The sequence below is a fragment of the Squalius cephalus genome (assembly GCF_949319135.1).
Source record: "Squalius cephalus genome assembly, chromosome: 11".
Taxonomy (NCBI): domain Eukaryota; kingdom Metazoa; phylum Chordata; class Actinopteri; order Cypriniformes; family Leuciscidae; genus Squalius; species Squalius cephalus.
Genome location: NC_137132.1, coordinates 11,853,555 through 11,871,919, shown reverse-complemented (window position 1 = coordinate 11,871,919; position 18,365 = coordinate 11,853,555). Strand labels below are relative to the sequence as shown.

The 18,365-nt window shown below is 36.6% G+C and overlaps 1 protein-coding gene across 3 annotated transcripts in view; it reads left to right on the top strand.

The window, feature by feature from the left end:
• dpf1 (double PHD fingers 1) overlaps nucleotides 1–18,365 on the top strand; it is a gene marked incomplete at its 5' end in the record, with an annotated part of 46,790 nt that overhangs the window by 15,165 nt on the left and 13,260 nt on the right. For all 3 annotated transcript variants that reach the window (XM_079886088.1, XM_079886087.1, XM_079886089.1), the window contains 6 exons: nucleotides 1,442–1,602; nucleotides 1,704–1,811; nucleotides 2,412–2,539; nucleotides 4,287–4,376; nucleotides 7,019–7,097; nucleotides 7,872–8,003. In XM_079886088.1, coding sequence (XP_079742214.1) covers nucleotides 1,442–1,602; nucleotides 1,704–1,811; nucleotides 2,412–2,539; nucleotides 4,287–4,376; nucleotides 7,019–7,097; nucleotides 7,872–8,003 — 698 coding nt within the window. The remainder of the gene's footprint in view (nucleotides 1–1,441; nucleotides 1,603–1,703; nucleotides 1,812–2,411; nucleotides 2,540–4,286; nucleotides 4,377–7,018; nucleotides 7,098–7,871; nucleotides 8,004–18,365) is intronic.

Here is an 18,365-nt window from a genome sequence, read left to right as displayed (position 1 = left end):
AGAAGAAAAGGCAACCGCGAGAGAGAAGGGTTAAGAAGACTATCGTCAGGACTTTATAAGCACCCACAATTATTTCTGCACTTTTGATCTTTCCTTGTGTTAACAATGAGAGAGAAAACATTAGAGAATAACCTTCAATGCTGAATAAACTAGCAAAATCAAAGGAACATCTTGACTAAATTCGTTGACACTTTGATTTATAACTTTGCCAATCATTATTACGTCTCACTTTGAAATATCGGATTTTGATTGGTCATTTGGCATTCTGTGCTAGTATTATAATTACTTCTAATTGTCCTTGAATTATGGTTAAAGCGTACTGGTGAATGTACTGACAAGCATTTATGGTAAACTAAAATATACTTCAAAGTTCAATGTCATTTCTGTTATAAATTAACGTTATTACTGTAGAAAGTGCACTTTTTTAAGAAACATGTAAGTGTACTCTCTTGAAGTACACTTGAGTGGCCTTTTATTTTATTAATACTGTATTATTAGCAATTACAGTTGAAAAATAATACATATATATTTAAGATTTGAAATAAACTACAAGTGCACTGCTTTTTCACAAGGTAGCCTCCCATCCACCCACACCAAAATAAAATGTATTAACTTGTTATATGTTTTCATATATGCAAATTTGAATGTAAATGAACTACTTAGCTGTAAAGCAATATATAACTGTTGCTACTGACTTATTCATGAGTTATTATAAAGTGTTTCCCTGATCTTAAAATTGTTTTACAAATACAGCAGTTTGCTAAGCAGGTTTCTCACTGCAGGCTCAGCAATAAAATCACTGCTGGTACTTTTGTCCTGACCAGTTTCAAGCATGCAGACATACTCTTGAGGACAGAACTGTTGACTGCGTGCTTTTCCTCCCCCTACATGAACCATTAATGCTCACCACAGTTCTCATGGTGCAGTGTTTTTAAACAACCGTTCCTAATACCTGACCCTTTTATCCACGAGTGAGATTCTGTACAGTATACTGCAATGCACATGTGATATGTTGCTAACAGAGCTGGAATTGAAATTTATATTTTCCAATAAAATACCAGCCAAGACATTTATTTGCCTCCTGCATGTCAGTACAAAGAGTTCTCTGCATAGAAGGATGAAAATTTAAAGACCCCTTGAAGTTACTTGGACAAAAATCTGTTTAGCGCAACATGACTCATCAATATTTTTTACTCTAATTTCCCAGAAGAGAGCGACTGTAAATTTTGTATGCGTATGTGCTTAAATATGAATTTTCTCAATGTTTAAGTGTTCTCTATAGATGGCTTCAAAACTAACACACGTGGAAAGCTCAAATTTCGATTTCGTGGGCATTTAAATAATAAATATTGTTTTTAATTAGTTGTTTGAGCGGTGAAATCAATCGTTCTTATATTTATGTGTTTGTTGTGACACATTTCCACTTTTTAATTGTTTCCAGCCTTGGTGAGGAGTTTTACCGCGAGGCCATTGAGCACTGCCGCAGTTATAATGCTCGACTTTGTGCTGAGCGCTCCATGCGCCTGCCCTTCCTCGACTCCCAAACAGGCGTTGCACAGAGTAACTGCTACATATGGATGGAGAAGACCCATCGTGGGCCAGGTGTGTGTCTATGTGTACAGTATATCGTACTACATAGGTGATTTTGAGGTTTTGGATGTTTAGGCCATGTTTCTATCCGCCTCTGGTTCTGTTTGACCCAGGTGTGGCTCCAGGGCAGCTCTATACCTATCCAGCACGTTGCTGGAGAAAGAAGAGACGGTTAAACATCTTAGAGGATCCACGTCTTGGACCCATCGAGTTTAAAATCGGTGAGAGCTGGTGTTGACGAGAAGGACACAAATAAATCTTTTATCCATTTTTTAGGGGGCTGTTTTTTTTGTATGTTGTACAATTGTATTTTCTGATTCAACACCCTAAAAACTTTTTTTTTTCAGTCAGTGAAAGAAAAACAGAAACTTAAGGTATCTACTTAGTCTGATTTTGCAGAAAAAAGACACAACAACAACAAAAACCACACAAATGACCATTCTTCACAAGTTTGGGATTTAAAAGATTTCTCTTATTTAAATTAGTCTCTTATGCTCACCAAGGCTGCATTTATTTAATCAAAAATACAGTAAAAGCAGTAATATTGTGAAATATTATTACAATTTAAAATGATTGTTTTCTATTTTTATATATTTGAAAAGTAATGTATTCCTGTGATGCAAAGCTGAATTTTCAGCATGATTATTCCAGTCTTCAGTGTCACATGATCCTTCAGAAATCATTCCAATATGCTGATTTGATGCTCAAGAAACACTTCTTGTTTCAATTTTCAAAACAGCTGGGCTGCTTAATATGTTTGTATGTTTTATGAGCTGAGTAGAAATGCCTTGGCGTAATAATTGTTTCTGATGTGTGTTCAGACTATGAAACGGCACTAAAGAAGGAAGGGGGTGTTCCTGAGGGTCCTGTGCTGGAGTCACTCCTCAGTGGGGAACTGCTGGACAAGAAAGTTGAAACAAAGGAGGAGGAACCCATGAGTGAATGCCAGGTAAGAAAGATTCCTCCACTATGGAGTTGTTCCCCCTAGAGAGATTTTGTAGACACACACTCAACAGTCAACTAGATAATGGTTATTTTACACACTATAGCCCTTTGTGTTGGGAACAAAACAACATATTTTGTTGATGGAACATCTTGTCCTAAACCTAACCCAACCCATAACTTATCCCTAAAATCAGAGGGAAATGATAGGTGATGTAGAAGCACCTAACCCTGATTTTAAGCCTAAACTTGTCCCTCAAATCTGATTTTGATTGGAATGTTGTTCCAGGATCAAAAAAGATGTTGATCCAGGAACATGTTGTTCTTGGTGAAATCACGTTCAACACTCCGGTCTGGGTTTCTTTCTGCTCTCTTCTGCCGTCGTCCTCTCTTTTACTCTTTCTCTCCCCTTCTGATTTTTTTTGGCAGTAACACAAATCCCTGCAGGGCTGACACACCCCCACTTCGTTGTTAACTACAAAGTGTACCGCGAGTGTATTTATGTTATTGTGTGTGTGTGTCCGTGTATGTTAGTAAGTTTGACAAAGTTGTTGTATTGATTTTGTGGAGAGCGGATGCTCATTTTCAACGTCTCTGAGTTTACTGGCACTTACTTTTGACCGTGTTGACGTGCGAATGCTTATAGATCCTAATGAACCAGCCTGCCAGTTGATTGAGCTGCCACTAGTGTCATCACCCTCACTGTTTTGCACACAACATGACATCTATCCCAGGGGTGGACAGTTAACCAATTAGCACTTCAATTAAGAGTCACTCTTTAGAGCGCTCCTTCCCCTGAGAGCGGACCTGTGATCCTGCTGCTTGTATCGCCTCAGGTCCCTGCAGGAGGTAAAAAGCTACGCGCCTCCCTGCTACCTCTGTTCACTTCCCACAGCCACATACTATGAGTACATTTACAGTTGTGCACTTTTAAGGCAATCAACACAGTTAAGGCTCTGATATACTTCAAGCGAAATTGAAGAATGAACTGGTGTGACACCATTTCGAACTAAATCAGGCCAAATCAAAGTTTGTTTGGAGCTTGTTTCAGGATTTCAAAATGGTCCATGGTAATTATGTAATGGGTGTGGCTCTGAGACTCCGCCTTCTTTGACGTGGAAATCGTCTCTGGTTCATTTATTCTGTTCAGTCTTTCGAGGTCAGTCGCGAGTAAAAACATGAACACACTGGAGAGCTGCGTTATTGTAGAAGTTTAAGTTGTAATAGAAAGCAACACACACTGTTTTTTCATGTTTAATACTGTAAAGTTGCTTGCTTTAAAGCAATCTAGTGTATAAAGTCAAAGTGCTTTTAAAATAAATGTGACATGACTTGACTGATGTGCCTAATTGCAGAGCTTGTACAAACATATCCATGTTGCTATGATGCTTTCTTAACTTAACTGTTTTGTTGTGTTGATTTTATAATTGAGAGGAAAGCTGTGCTTCATAAGTTACTTCACTATTGAAAATAGACAATGGACTTTTTTTTGCTTGCGAGATTTCACAGAAAGACAACAAAGGTAACCTAAATGTTAAAAATACTGTCAACTAGATAATTCAGTTTATTCAAGCAACTGTAACCCTGTGTCCACTGGGTAAACCTGCACAAAATGTTTATTGTGAACCAATATAAAAAGTTTTACATATATATTTTTTTCTTTTAGTCTGTTATTCTTTCCTGCACCAGATTTCCCAGTGTTGTTCATACAGTGCAGCTGACTCATATGTGCTGGTCTTTCCTTGTGGTCACAGAAGCTGCTGGTGGGAGATTTTCCTCACGAGCTGGACATGGAAGAGATGGAGGAGGACGTTCCCAAACGCAAGAATCGCACCAAAGGACGGGTAAAACACATGCAGCTATAACATGTTCTGCTTGGACCTGCATTGACTACTTAATTAGTATGAATCATACTAATACTAGAGTGAATCATCAGGTTTTGCAGGCTGATTACTCACAATGCCCTGAGATTCAACTGCTTTTGCTTCAGAACTCATTATAAGAACTCATTTATTCCGAGCCAAATGTATATGGCATATGGGTTGCATTTTCATATACCTTTAGTAGTTTAATTGGTATTAGATGTATTTTCTAGAGTTTGATTAGGCGTACAGCCTCAAAGGGGACCTATTATGCCCCTTTTCACAAGATGTAATATACAGTAAGTCTCTGGTGTCCCCAGAATGTGTCTGTGAAGTTCCAGCTCAAAATACCCCACAGATCATTTATTATAGCTTGTTAAATTTGCCCCTATTTGGTCATGAGCAAAAACACGCCATTTTTGTGTGCCCTTTTAAATGGAAATGAGCTGCTGCTTCCGGCCCTCTTTCCAGAAGAGGGCTGAGCCTTTATAACTTGTGCTTCGGATACTCCGGCAACAACAAAACTGGAGAATGTCACGCAGCCAAAATGTCAGAAGCGATGTTCAGCCTTCCTTACATGTTCAAAACAGAGTCGGACACTGATGGAGAGACTCAGAAATAAGTTACAACTTTTATAATGCAACTGTACAATTCTGAATGGATAGTGGATACATTTAAGTAGTTGTTGTGGAGTTAAGTTGATTCAACTAATCGACTAGCATTCACCATCATGTTAATCTAATAAGAACTTTTGTGCAAATCCAGTTTTGAACTGACCCTAGTTTGTGAAGCAGTCCGGCATAAAATGATTTGCGCAAATATATAACACTTTAACGACTCACTTCATAAATGAAAATTCAACCACGGTGAATTTCACGGCTCAGATGCCTGGATTTTGCATAATAGGTCCCCTTTAAATGTAAACAACAAAAAATACTGAAAGCATTTTTGCCTTCTTTTAGAAGTTAAGCCACTTTGCTATCCTAACTATGTATTATTATTCATTTATTTGTTATTTACATTATACTTCTTGCATTTAATACTGTTTTGTTTCCTTCTGTCTGTGATCCTGTCAGAACAGAACTGTTATACATTGTTGGCTTGCAACTGACCAGTTGAGAACCACTCCTCTAGGTAGCAATTAAACCCACAACCCAAACTGAATGTTTTAATATGTCGCAGACCTGTAGGTTTGCAGTGAGCCCTGCAGGGTCTTTGTTTAATCTGGGATTCCTGTTTCTTCAAGGCTGCATTCTGAACAAAGCAGGCCATTGTAGCTCATCATCAGCCACTGATCCATTATGGCTGTTTAGTACATCTCCAGGTTTGATCCCTGAGTACCTTTCATCATTGCTTTCCACTGGGTTTGCGTTGATTCAAAGCAGCTCCTTCCCAACAGCCATGAAAAACATCCTTTTGTATACCACTTTAAAGACAACACCTGATGTCTGATAGAACTCTGAAAACATGGCTAAGTTCATCTGTAATTATAACCCCACATACATGAAAGGCTTGAATAGTAAATGATTCTCTGCAGAAATGCATGCAAGCTGCAGTAGCCTAGCCATGAAATAACCACAAACTGAAGAAGGAAACCTGTACAGATAGCTATTTTTTTTGTTGAGGGACAAGGTTCTGGAGTGAAATAAGACTTAAAAAAAAAAAAAAAACTGGGCATTTGGTTTTAAATATGGTATATGCTGAATATTACATGAAACTTACATGAAAAATGTATACTTTTTTATGCAGAAATTGGTGTTGGACAAACTGATTAGACATATTGACTTCTCTGCCATCAAAACAACAATTGCCACATGGCACCATATAATATGGTAACCATATTATTTTTTCAGATAAATTTGTAGAATAAATATTGACATTAAAATGTAAATCTATTTATTACATAATATTTGATATTACATAATGTAATATAGTATTCTGGGAGAACGTATTCCACCTTAGTCAAGAAAATGAAAATGAATTGATCACATGTATAAATAAATGAAATACATATTTCTAAAGGTTGATTATTATTAACGTGTAATGTTTTTGCATAAGGTGTGTATGAAAACATGAATTCATACTGAAAACAATGAAATGTTTTACTTAAAACTACAGTTACGTCAGTTTCTTAGAATTTCATTCTATTTGAATTCTACTTCTAAAATCAAATTTGAATGGCAATTGTTCATTCTGTTTGCTATGTTAATTCAAATTCAGCAAATTTAAATGTCGATGTATGGTGCGCCGTGCACGACCCTGGCAGAAATACATGCGACTTTCAGTATTGTAGTCTAGCAGAAATTCATACGAGGTTGTCTCCGATTCACTCCCTGGATTCTGTCACCTTCTGCGCTGTTAATTGGGGCACACTTCTTCCTCTAAGATCTCTCACACCCCACATAGTTAGCTGGCAGTGTGTAGAAGAGATGCTGTGATAATTGTGTGCTAGGTGTAATTAATGCTGTGTAAGAGGATTTGCTTAAAGCTTGATGAAGGAAGTGGGGGGGTGCTCCGCGCCGCAAGGCAAAAATAACGATGGTTTTCTAGCTGCACCTGTGTAAAATAGACTGGTCGCCAACTGTAAATTCATTTGTGTGTGTTTACATGTCATTTTTGTCCAGGCATGTGGTGTTGGGGGGATGAGAAAGAGACAGGACCCAGCATCCCTAGAGGATCGAGACAAGCCATATGTGTGTGACAGTGAGTATCATGCACAAAACAACTGAACGCAGAATATAACTCTATATTTATTTCACAACCCAGTTTTGGGGAAGGAGTGGTAGAACTACAAATATAGCACCATATAGCCATATGAACGTGTGCAATGCATTTCACCTGATAATGGGATTTTTAATGTCAAGTTTCATTGTGGCGACTTATCTTGCATGGTGTGACAATATTCTCTACTGTTATCTTAAACTGTATCTTTTCTCATGGGCAATAACGGCGGAAATGTTTATACATGAATGAGGATGGATAAAATATTTATTTAATAAAAAAAATGATTATATTTATAATAAACTAAATATAATACATTTCTAAGTTGAAGTTCATTTAATTGTAATTATTAAATTATAACAAATTAATAATAATATAAATGAATAAATATTATAATAAAATATTTACATAATAGCTTTTAGTGTACAAAAATAATACTTATTCAATTCAATTCAATTAAAATTCAATTATACAATTAAACAATATAACAAATTAGTGATGATAATAATAAAATCTAATTATGTATATAATAGCTATTATTATACTAATATAGTTACAATTTAATTGTTATTATTAAATTATAATACTACATGAATTAAAATGATTGACAGTAAATAATGATAACAACAACAATAATAAAAAAAATTATATAAATATAATGATACTTTTTGTTCAGAACTAGATGAACCAAACTCTTGTACACATTCTTACAGTTTTTTTGCCTTTTTGTTTCCTTGTGTGTTCCTCTGTGTTCAGTTTGTGGGAAGCGCTACAAGAACCGTCCAGGTTTGAGTTACCATTACACTCACACACACCTGGCAGACGAGGAGGGTGAGGAAGACTCCGAGCGGCACACACTGCCCTTCCAGCGCAAGAACAACCACAAACGTGAGCCCAGCATCAGCCTCAGCCATGGATTACACACTCATACCACAACCCATAGAGTAAAACTATTCTAACACAGTTAACCCACTCTCATACCCCTTTTCCACTGACCCGGTGCTGGTGCTGGAGCCGCTGTTCAATCTGGCCCTGTTCCACGCATTCATTTCCAATGAATTAAAGGTGCTTCTGGCCTGGACGTAATTGACTCTGCTGGTCTTAAACCAGGCACCATTATCGCCAGGGACCAGGGGCGGGATACCACTTAAAGTTTCCAAAACAACAACTCATGACAGAACTAGATCGTTCATTATAACCAACAAAGCTAACTGGAAGTGCCCAATGCAGCAGTTGACATCCTGTTTTGTCCTTTTTTGTTCCTACTTTTGTTGTGCTGCAAAGCTACTCCAGCCACTTTATTTTCCCCATCTGTCTGAAATAAAAAGATTTTATTTACAAATATGTGTGAATTGATTGCTATGATTTTTATTCATTATATATTGAATATTCTAATAATATTAATCGTTTTCTTCCTTCTTTGTTTTGAAAGCATTGTGGTGAATTAACATCGTTATTAAGTAGTTTGTCATCAGCATCAAAGCCTGGATCCATTTGGCGTTCTATGGGTTTCCATAGAAACAAATATCTGGTTCTGAAGACGTTAACACACTAAAATCTTGTAATTATGGTAATTACGACACGACGTGAACAAAGCAAAAGACTTCTAAACAAAGCTTGTGTTCATTCACACTTCACACAAATCCGATTTGGATTCAGTGTCCGCTTTGTCATTTCGCAAATGCTGAAATTTGATCCATTTGTTGAGACGTTGTCAATATCCATATCTACTTCAGCTACCAATTAAATAATCAGTCAGAACAATGCCAAGAGACTCACCCATAGAACAATAAATATGTGGAAAAACAAGATGGAAAACTGGACATTTTGCATCTGCTCATGTTTTTTTTTTGTTACATCTCACCACGGTGCTGATGTCCCGAGGCATTTTTTAACATATTCATGCATTTACAGTGTCCAAAACCTGCAGTGGCCAATGACAAAAAGATTACAATGATTTGAAGTCCAATGGACTGAAATTTTTTTTGGATTGAGTTTGTAAAAATAAGATTGTTTTTTTTTTCTGTTCAAACTAAATGGATTTGATTCTGATTTGCAAAAAAATCAACCTATCTGAGTATTTTTTTGTCTTTGGAAAGATTATTATTAACTTAGTTACTTCATCGTTCATCTGTAAAGTCAGTGAAACCTGGTAAAATTCTGAGAGACGTCCCTGAGCACCAGCACCATTTTGGTGGAAAAGGGTATTAACCATCTCACACATGCATTACATTGAGTCACACAGCAGTTTTCGTGATCAGTATTTGGTCGTTTTTCAGCAAAAAATGTCTAAACATCCTGAAAACAAGATACATTTTTTTCAGGATTCTTTGATGAATAGAAAGGTTATTTGAAAGATTGATTTAATGTGTCCTCACTGAATAAAAGTTTTAAATTCTTTCTTTCTTTCAAAAAGAAATACATAATTAGAGTTAAAAAAAAAACAGTTAGCCAAGATATAGCCTTCCAGTTTTACTGCACATGTAACATTTATCTTGTTTTTATACATTTTTAGTTTGGAGATTTTTACTGGTAAACGAGACAAAAATACAGATTTGTTTTGCAGTGCACAGTGCATCATGCTAAAGTCATGTGACAGTATCAGTATCGAGATCATCCACCACTTGTTTATGGCTTTGTTGTGTTCAGTCTGTAGCCTTTTGCCTGACAAAGACAAGGTAACAGTGACCTCATTGCAGCGTCCTTGTGAAATCATGCCCATTTGCCTCCCAGAGTTATCTGGCTGAGTGCTTGGCTGAATTGGCCTGCCCATCGCTCTGTTTACCCCTCACCGCCACTGGCTTTTTGGTTTCGAAAGCTGGTTATAAAGAAAAGTGCAGAAAATTAGGGCCGTGTTCAATTTTGCAGGATTTTTTTAGACAGAGCACAAACGTGAGCGTCTGCAGGAAGGTACGTTTTCTCATTTCACACACACACACACACACCCCGTATTCCCATACTCCACCACGAGCGATATTATTAATAAGAGAGGTTTTAATGAAACCTAGATTCATGCATTATTCATGCAATATTTAGACCAAAAAGAGAAAGATGTAGATGTAGGCACGATAACTAGGGCCACCCAACTCAAGATGGTGAATTGGAGCCAGACCAAATCCGAAATTCTCATCCTCTGCCGTTATTTCGTTTTACGGCTGTGCTACCTCTCTCTGTTCTATCAGTTTGATGAATGACAGATTATTCAGCCAAGAGATGAGATTTCACCTCTCATTCTTGCTCTCTCGTTCTCCTTTCTAGTTTTTGCTTTCTCTTTCTTGCTTTCTCTTTTTTTTTTTTGCACCACCCTTGTCTTTCTGCCTATGCTTTCTCCTCTGTCTTCTTTTGATTTAAGATTCATCTATCAGTGCTCTGTATTTTTCCCTCTCTTTATTTATTTCCACTGCAGAAGTGAGGATGCTTGGCTGAGATGAGTGACTGCATTAAAATTCATGCCTGCTCATATTCTTTTTCATATAGTGTTGTGGTGCTGCTGGTCGGACGGAGGGGGTTTTGGGGGCTGTCCAGCAGGGCATGGGGGAGGGGTGCTGTCTGGTGTCAATGTGTATGGAAAAGGGTAGAGGGGTAGATGGTGGGTGGGTGGGTCGGGGGGGGATCGCTGTTTGCATTTGAGGTCGACCCTCTAGATGTGCACCTGAAAATTGGATTTCGTGATTTGAGAGTTCTAGTTAAAATCCTCCCCCACACGCACACACATGTACAAGCTCTCTGCTCCCACATAATGTTTGGCTGTTAAAAAAAGCCAGCATTTTAGAAGATTTAACCCTAATTTCTTACAATAAAATACTTTTTCTGAATTTTAAAGTGGAATCAGTGCAGACCACACCATCTGTCGTTTTTTTCCAGTTATTGAAACATCCAGAAAACAAGATAAATTTGTGTGAGTAGCAAATTTTTACATTAAAATGTTTCGTTAGAGAACATGTCTTAAATTACATGTACAGTATTTTCCTTAACTCATTGACAAATCAGAGCTGACTGCGCTTTTCGGGAGGCGGGTTTTAAAGAAGCGGAAACTAAAAGCGTTCAGACAGCGGGTGAAAACAGGTGCTGCAACAATGTAAATTATAAGAAAAATAAGGAGTTTTTGAACATTAAATGGTGTAAACGTATTCTAGTAGAGCTCATCAACAAAATTATGAACCTGTAAATGAGCATAATTTAAGCATACATCTAAATCATACATTAAAATTCAGTGATATTTACACCATCGTTTAAAAGTCTGGGGAAGGTGAGCTGAATTTATTTAATCAAAAATAAACAGTGATATTGTGAAATATTATTACAATTTAAAGTAACTGTTTTTTATATTAATATCAACTTTTTAAATGTCATTTATTCCTTTGATCCAAAGTTGAATTTTCAGCATCATTACTCAGTGTCAAGTATTATCAATGTTGAAAACACTGATAAAAACTAGGATTTGATAGATAGATAGATAGGTAGATAGATATAACCCTACTTTCTTATAATAAAATACTTTTTCAAATTTAAATTTAAATCAGTGCAGACTACACTGTTTTCTGTCAGAACATGACAAACAAAATAACTGAATTGCACTACATTGTGTGTGATAATAGTATAAATACAATTTGTTGCATTGTTTGAAAAGAAACCAAACATTATGATTAACTCTTTAAGTATGTTCATAACTTGCCATTTATTTTGCCCTGGGGGATCTTGTATTGTCCACATACAATATAAGTCTTATATTGTATGTGGCAAAACGGCATTCTAAATAATAGAAATAACATCACTTTAAATGTTTATAGTGTGTGTTTCATGAACTACAGACACTTTTATGTCCCAGGAGTATGTTTTTTTTTTTTAAATTAGCTGATTTCAATTATTTTCTTATTTCAACATTCATTTTCATAAACAATTTTCATTTATTTAAAGTCAATACATCATCAATCCTTCTTCCAAAATGTGTTTTAACATTTACGCCTATTATTAACTATGGTAAGCCTATTATAAGTGTTTATATTTTAGACCTAGAGTGATGGTTTTCATGGAAAAATGCGTACATATGTCACTCACTTACTTGAAATGTAAAGGCACGTAAATGTTCTGCACGCGTAGATGGTGTTTTTATTACTTTTTTGTTTTTATTATTGGGATAACCATATTCATTCGCACTGTCATGCAGAGCCTAAGCACAACCAAAACAATGTTCTTCTGCAAAATGCATGCAATATTGTTTTTAACCGCCAGAGGGCCAAAAGTTAAATAGCGCACCTTTAATAATTTTTTTTTTTTTTTACATTTGTTTTTCAACATTTATTTTGTATCATAAGTGTCATTTTAGTATTGTTTGTATAATTTTTTGTTTTTGTAATTTGTATACATTTTTTATTTTTAGTTCAGTTTTTATTTATTTCCAGTTAGAAAATTTAGTGCTTTAACTTAAAGGGATAGTTCACCCAAAAATTAGCCCATGATTTACTCACCCTGAAGCCATCCTAGGTGTATATGACATTCTTCTTTCAGACGAATACAATTGGAGTTATATTAAAAAATATCCTGTCTCTTCCGAGCTTTATAATGGGAGTGAATGGCTGGAGAAAATTTGAAGACCATTTTGGTCTTCAAAAGAAAAAAAAAGGATTCCACTGAATGTTTTTAGGCCACTGCACAGTACATCATTTGAGAGGTGAAATGTTCAGAACTAATTTATTAATAAAAAGACAGAATTCTCCTGGAATTCTCCTGGAGTGTTCACTGAGATTCAGAGTGAGGGTTATGGAGACAAGCGGTCAGCAGGAGGACAGTTGAAGGGGTAGTAGCAGTTTTTTTTTGTTTTTTTTTGTAGAGATAGTAGTGGGGGTTGTTTTTCATTGCATTGAAGGTCAGATTTGATCTTTCTTTCTGTCTGTTTGTTTGCGTTCTACGTTCAATCCTAAAATTTCTTTTCCCTCTTCCTTTTCTCCTTGCTTTTATTTTTCTCCTCCACATGTGACACATGCACACACACCTGAGTAATCACATACTCTTTTTTATGGACAATTGCAGTGATTATGGCTGGTAAGCAAACTGCTCTGAAAGCTCGGAATGACTCCCTTCTTCAGATGAATTCCCTCATGCTGTTTGTACGAGAGGAATCGTGATTGTGAGGCTGAATCACGGCACAAATAATAATGGCATATCAGCACACCTGGGAACGAGAGGAGGCTGAACTTATCATCATCAGCAGCACAACAACCAATTGCAATAAACTGATGGCAAAAATCATAAGAAACAACGAATAGCATTATGCCCTAAAGAGACTTTAAACAATATTGAATGGCGTAACATAAATCCCATACAGGCTGTTTCACATATATTATCTTTATTATAATGGGTATATTTTATAATTATTTGTGTTTCATATTTAAATCTGTATACTGTTATGATGATGTCACTAGACATGTTATAGGTTTCTCTAAGGCTTAAATGTCTTGTTGGTATATGTAGTCTCTTGTATAATACCCTCATTATAATTCTAGAGTTCAGTACGTTTATTTGGCTATTGATTAACATCATCAAATAATCCACACAGATTAAGTGACATCAGCAGCAGAACATGTTACTACATTTTGAATAAAGACAACAAATCATTCCCGGTAATATATTTCACAATGAAAAATAGTTCACAATAAAACAAAGAACATGCATTAAGAAAGTAGAGTACATTTTTAATTGATTTTGACCTTAAACATAAAAACACAATATTTTAGCTATGCGTATTATAACTGTCTTTACAGTTGCTACCTCGGTAATGCGTTATATAAATAATGAATTAAGTAAAGTCTAATTTTATGCTAGACTCTGGCAATTTCGGCAAAAGCTCAAGTATACTTCTTCGTAGGAGTTTACCTGTCTCCACTCTGCGCTCCGCTAGGCCCCGGTCGCTACCTGCCACAGTTGCACTCCTGTCTGCTCCGAAACAAAGCAGGAAGAGCAGTGGCCGTTGCCTAGTGATAGTGTTGCCATGGAGACTGGCCAGCCAGACTCTCTCTATAAAGAATAGGTTGTTATATGTACATCGAGAGCATGGAAGGGAGGGGAGGCAGTGGAGTTTGGAGTTTCTCTAGGTTTGAGGATGGAGGGGTAGGGAGGTTCATTAAATCAGGGAAAGAGAGAGACTTGCTGAATTCTCTATGATTTGGCATATATATTAGACCAGACAGTTGTGTTGTATTTTACTGCGTTCTGCCTCATTTGCTATTCTGTATTAAGAAGAGGGCCGAGGGCTGTTTGGCTAGACTGGGGCCTTAGGAAAATGCATGAGAAAATGAAAATTTCTCTTTCTTTCTCTCATTGTTCTTTTCTTTTTCTTTCCTTCACTTTCTTTCTCACATGTACATGTAAACATCCTCATATAAAAAACGTTTAGTACCAATTATTTATTTTTTTACAATTTGTTTTAACAATTAATAAAATGTGTAGTATTATATATATACTGTATATATATATATATATATATATATATATATATATACACTCACCTAAAGGATTATTAGGAACACCATACTAATACTGTGTTTGACCCCCTTTCGCCTTCAGAACTGCCTTAATTCTACGTGGCATTGATTCAACAAGGTGCTGAAAGCATTCTTTAGAAATGTTGGCCCATATTGATAGGATAGCATCTTGCAGTTGATGGAGATTTGTGGGATGCACATCCAGGGCACGAAGCTCCCGTTCCACCACATCCCAAAGATGCTCTATTGGGTTGAGATCTGGTGACTGTGGGGGCCATTTTAGTACAGTGAACTCATTGTCATGTTCAAGAAACCAATTTGAAATGATTCGAGCTTTGTGACATGGTGCATTATCCTGCTAGAAGTAGCCATCAGAGGATGAGTACATGGTGGTCATAAAGGGATGGACATGGTCAGAAACAATGCTCAGGTAGGCCGTGGCATTTAAACGATGCCCAATTGGCACTAAGGGGCCTAAAGTGTGCCAAGAAAACATCCCCCACACCATTACACCACCACCACCAGCCTGCACAGTGGTAACAAGGCATGATGGATCCATGTTCTCATTCTGTATATGCCAAATTCTGACTCTACCATCTGAATGTCTCAACAGAAATCGAGACTCATCAGACCAGGCAACATTTTTCCAGTCTTCAACTGTCCAATTTTGGTGAGCTTGTGCAAATTGTAGCCTCTTTTTCCAATTTGTAGTGGAGATGAGTGGTACCCGGTGGGGTCTTCTGCTGTTGTAGCCCATCCGCCTCAAGGTTGTGCGTGTTGTGGCTTCACAAATGCTTTGCTGCATACCTCGGTTGTAACGAGTGGTTATTTCAGTCAAAGTTGCTCTTCTATCAGCTTGAATCAGTCGGCCCATTCTCCTCTGACCTCTAGCATCAACAAGGCATTTTCGCCCACAGGACTGCCGCATACTGGATGTTTTTCCCTTTTCACACCATTCTTTGTAAACCCTAGAAATGGTTGTGCGTGAAAATCCCAGTAACTGAGCAGATTGTGAAATACTCAGACCGGCCCGTCTGGCACCGACAACCATGCCACGCTCAAAATTGCTTAAATCACCTTTCTTTCCCATTCTGACATTCAGTTTGGAGTTCAGGAGATTGTCTTGACCAGGAGCATATTACATACATATTATTAGCAGGACACACCCCTAAATGCATTGAAGCAACTGCCATGTGATTGGTTGATTAGATAATTGCATTAATGAGAAATTGAACAGGTGTTCCTAATAATCCTTTAGGTGAGTGTATATTGTTCTAAAATGAGGAGGCAAAGTCCTCTTTTTATTAATCAAATGTAAATTCATGTCCCAGTTACACTTGATGTTGTCACATTTTCCTGGTTAAATAAACATTACATAAAAATAGAGATACCAAATACAATTCTATTTTATATTCATTAACTATACAATGTAATTAATGTTCTTTTTATTAAAACCAAGTATAAATCTCATCAATTTAATGTTTTTAAGCATTTTTACATTTATTCCAAAATAACAACTAACTGTAGTAAAAATGTAAACAATTTAATTTATTTGTGAACTAATGTTCAGCTTTTCTTTCTAACAGTCAACTTATTTTCATCAGTCATCAAGCTTGGTAAACACTGGTCACAGACACAATGTACCTTTAATTTCACCAAGCGAATTGCTCATTATAAAAAAAAAAAAACACATTCATCATGTTTTAAGGACATTTCACGTTTGATTTTGGTATGACATAAAGCGGTAATATATATCTAAGTGGCTGAGTTATTTTTTTTTTTTTTAATTAGTCTTCCCATTAGTCTTCTGACAAAAATGAGGTGGGATTTATTGCATGAACAATTTATATTCAACCATAACCATCATATCCATCATATCCAATCATAGCACATTGCCTCCTCACACGTGTCTTTCCCCCATTCATTCTCAATTACCCCCCTCCAAACCCACCACACACTTTAGGGGGGTCTGTTAAAAGTCAATGGGCTCAGGGGAGGCAAGAGAGATGCGGACTCCTGCTGTAACTTTACCTGCTGATGTCGCTGTTAGAGGTTACTTTAGAAAAACGAGTGATTTATACACTTTTTAATTGTACAATTTGTAATACTTGGGTTGTTTTATTTTTGTAATATAGGTTATTTTCTCACCCAATTTTTTAGGAGGCACTGCCTCCCTTGCCTATAATTGTATTAAAGTGGAAAAAAGACTTACGCTCCGCGCTGCCGCATAAACTAAGGCTCTGTCAAGACCAATTAAGAGCGTCAAAACGCCATTTTGACTTTCATGCACATAATGCATGAATTTTTAATTTGAAACCTGAGACTTTGTTTCTTATCAGAAATTAAGTGCCTCAGTGCCTCCCATTATTAAACGGGAGGCACACTACAAATAATGTTTTGTGTAGGGAAAAACCACAAACCTGGTAACCCTGTCTGAACGGATGATTCATAGGGTCAAATAGAGCTTGCTTTAACGTAGAGCTTGCTGTAACGAATAAGTTACATATAGTGAGAATACCGATTATTGGCCGATACATTGGTGAATCCCTAATATATACGTATATATATATATATATATATATATATATATATATATATATATATATATAATGCAATACAATACATATTCTGTATTGTGCATTGGAAACTATTTGTATGCATGCTTTTACTTCTTGTAGCTGACCTAACCTTGCAAATGACGTGCATATACATATTAGTTGTTATTACACTGCAATGTCCTCAGTTCAAGCAGATGGGAGGCCCAGAGTCAAATTCTGCATATGCCCTTTGAAAAGAGCTTACTGCACCCCGACCTCTCATTTCTTTTCTTTACAAATATACACATATCTAAGGACATATACTATAAGGACAGAGAGTAAAATCATTCAGTGTTAGAGCCTGATATCATATGTATTGCATGAGGTTGTTCTGGATTCACAATCCCAGGGTTCTGCAGTAGAATTATTGATTTTCAAATGTTTACAGTTGGACAGCAATGAAAGTTGGACAGCAGAAAAGTCACACTGTGACTGTCTTGTGTAAAGAATCAGCATGCTGGTGCTTGTGTGTGTTTTGTGTTGATTTTATTTCATTGTAGTTTTGCTTTTGAGTGATAATGGCATTAATTTTGGGATGCAGGATACTCTTTGTGGAACTGCTGCATCACACTGTTTGCTTTCATCACTAGAGCTCTATGTCTCCATGTATCTCACAGTCTTGGTTTGTGTGTAAGGGTGTGTGCATGTCAGACTGACTGCACCGCAACCATAGATCAGGTTTTATTATGCACCAAAAGCTGATCCTCCTCTCCCTTCACAGTGTCGTTCTGTTTGAGGTCTGTTATGCAACTCAGCCCACTGACTGGTCAAAGTACTGAGGCCTGTGCGATACAGCAATGCATTTTCATTCAATCTATCTTTTTCTGTCTGTCTACATGTCTATCTATCTATCTATCTATCTATCTATCTATCTATCTATCTATCTATCTATCTATCTATCTATCTATCTATCTATCTATCTATCTCTATCTATCTATCTATCTATCTATCTATCTATCTATCTATCTATCTATCTATCTATCTATCTATCTGTCTGTCTGTCTGTCTACATGTCTGTCTGTCTGTTTATCTATCTATCTATCTATCTATCTATCTATCTATCTATCTATCTATCTATCTATCTATCTATCTATCTATCTATCTATCTATCTATCTATCTGTTTGTCTGTCTGTCTGTCTGTCTGTCTGTCTGTCTGTCTGTCTACATGTCT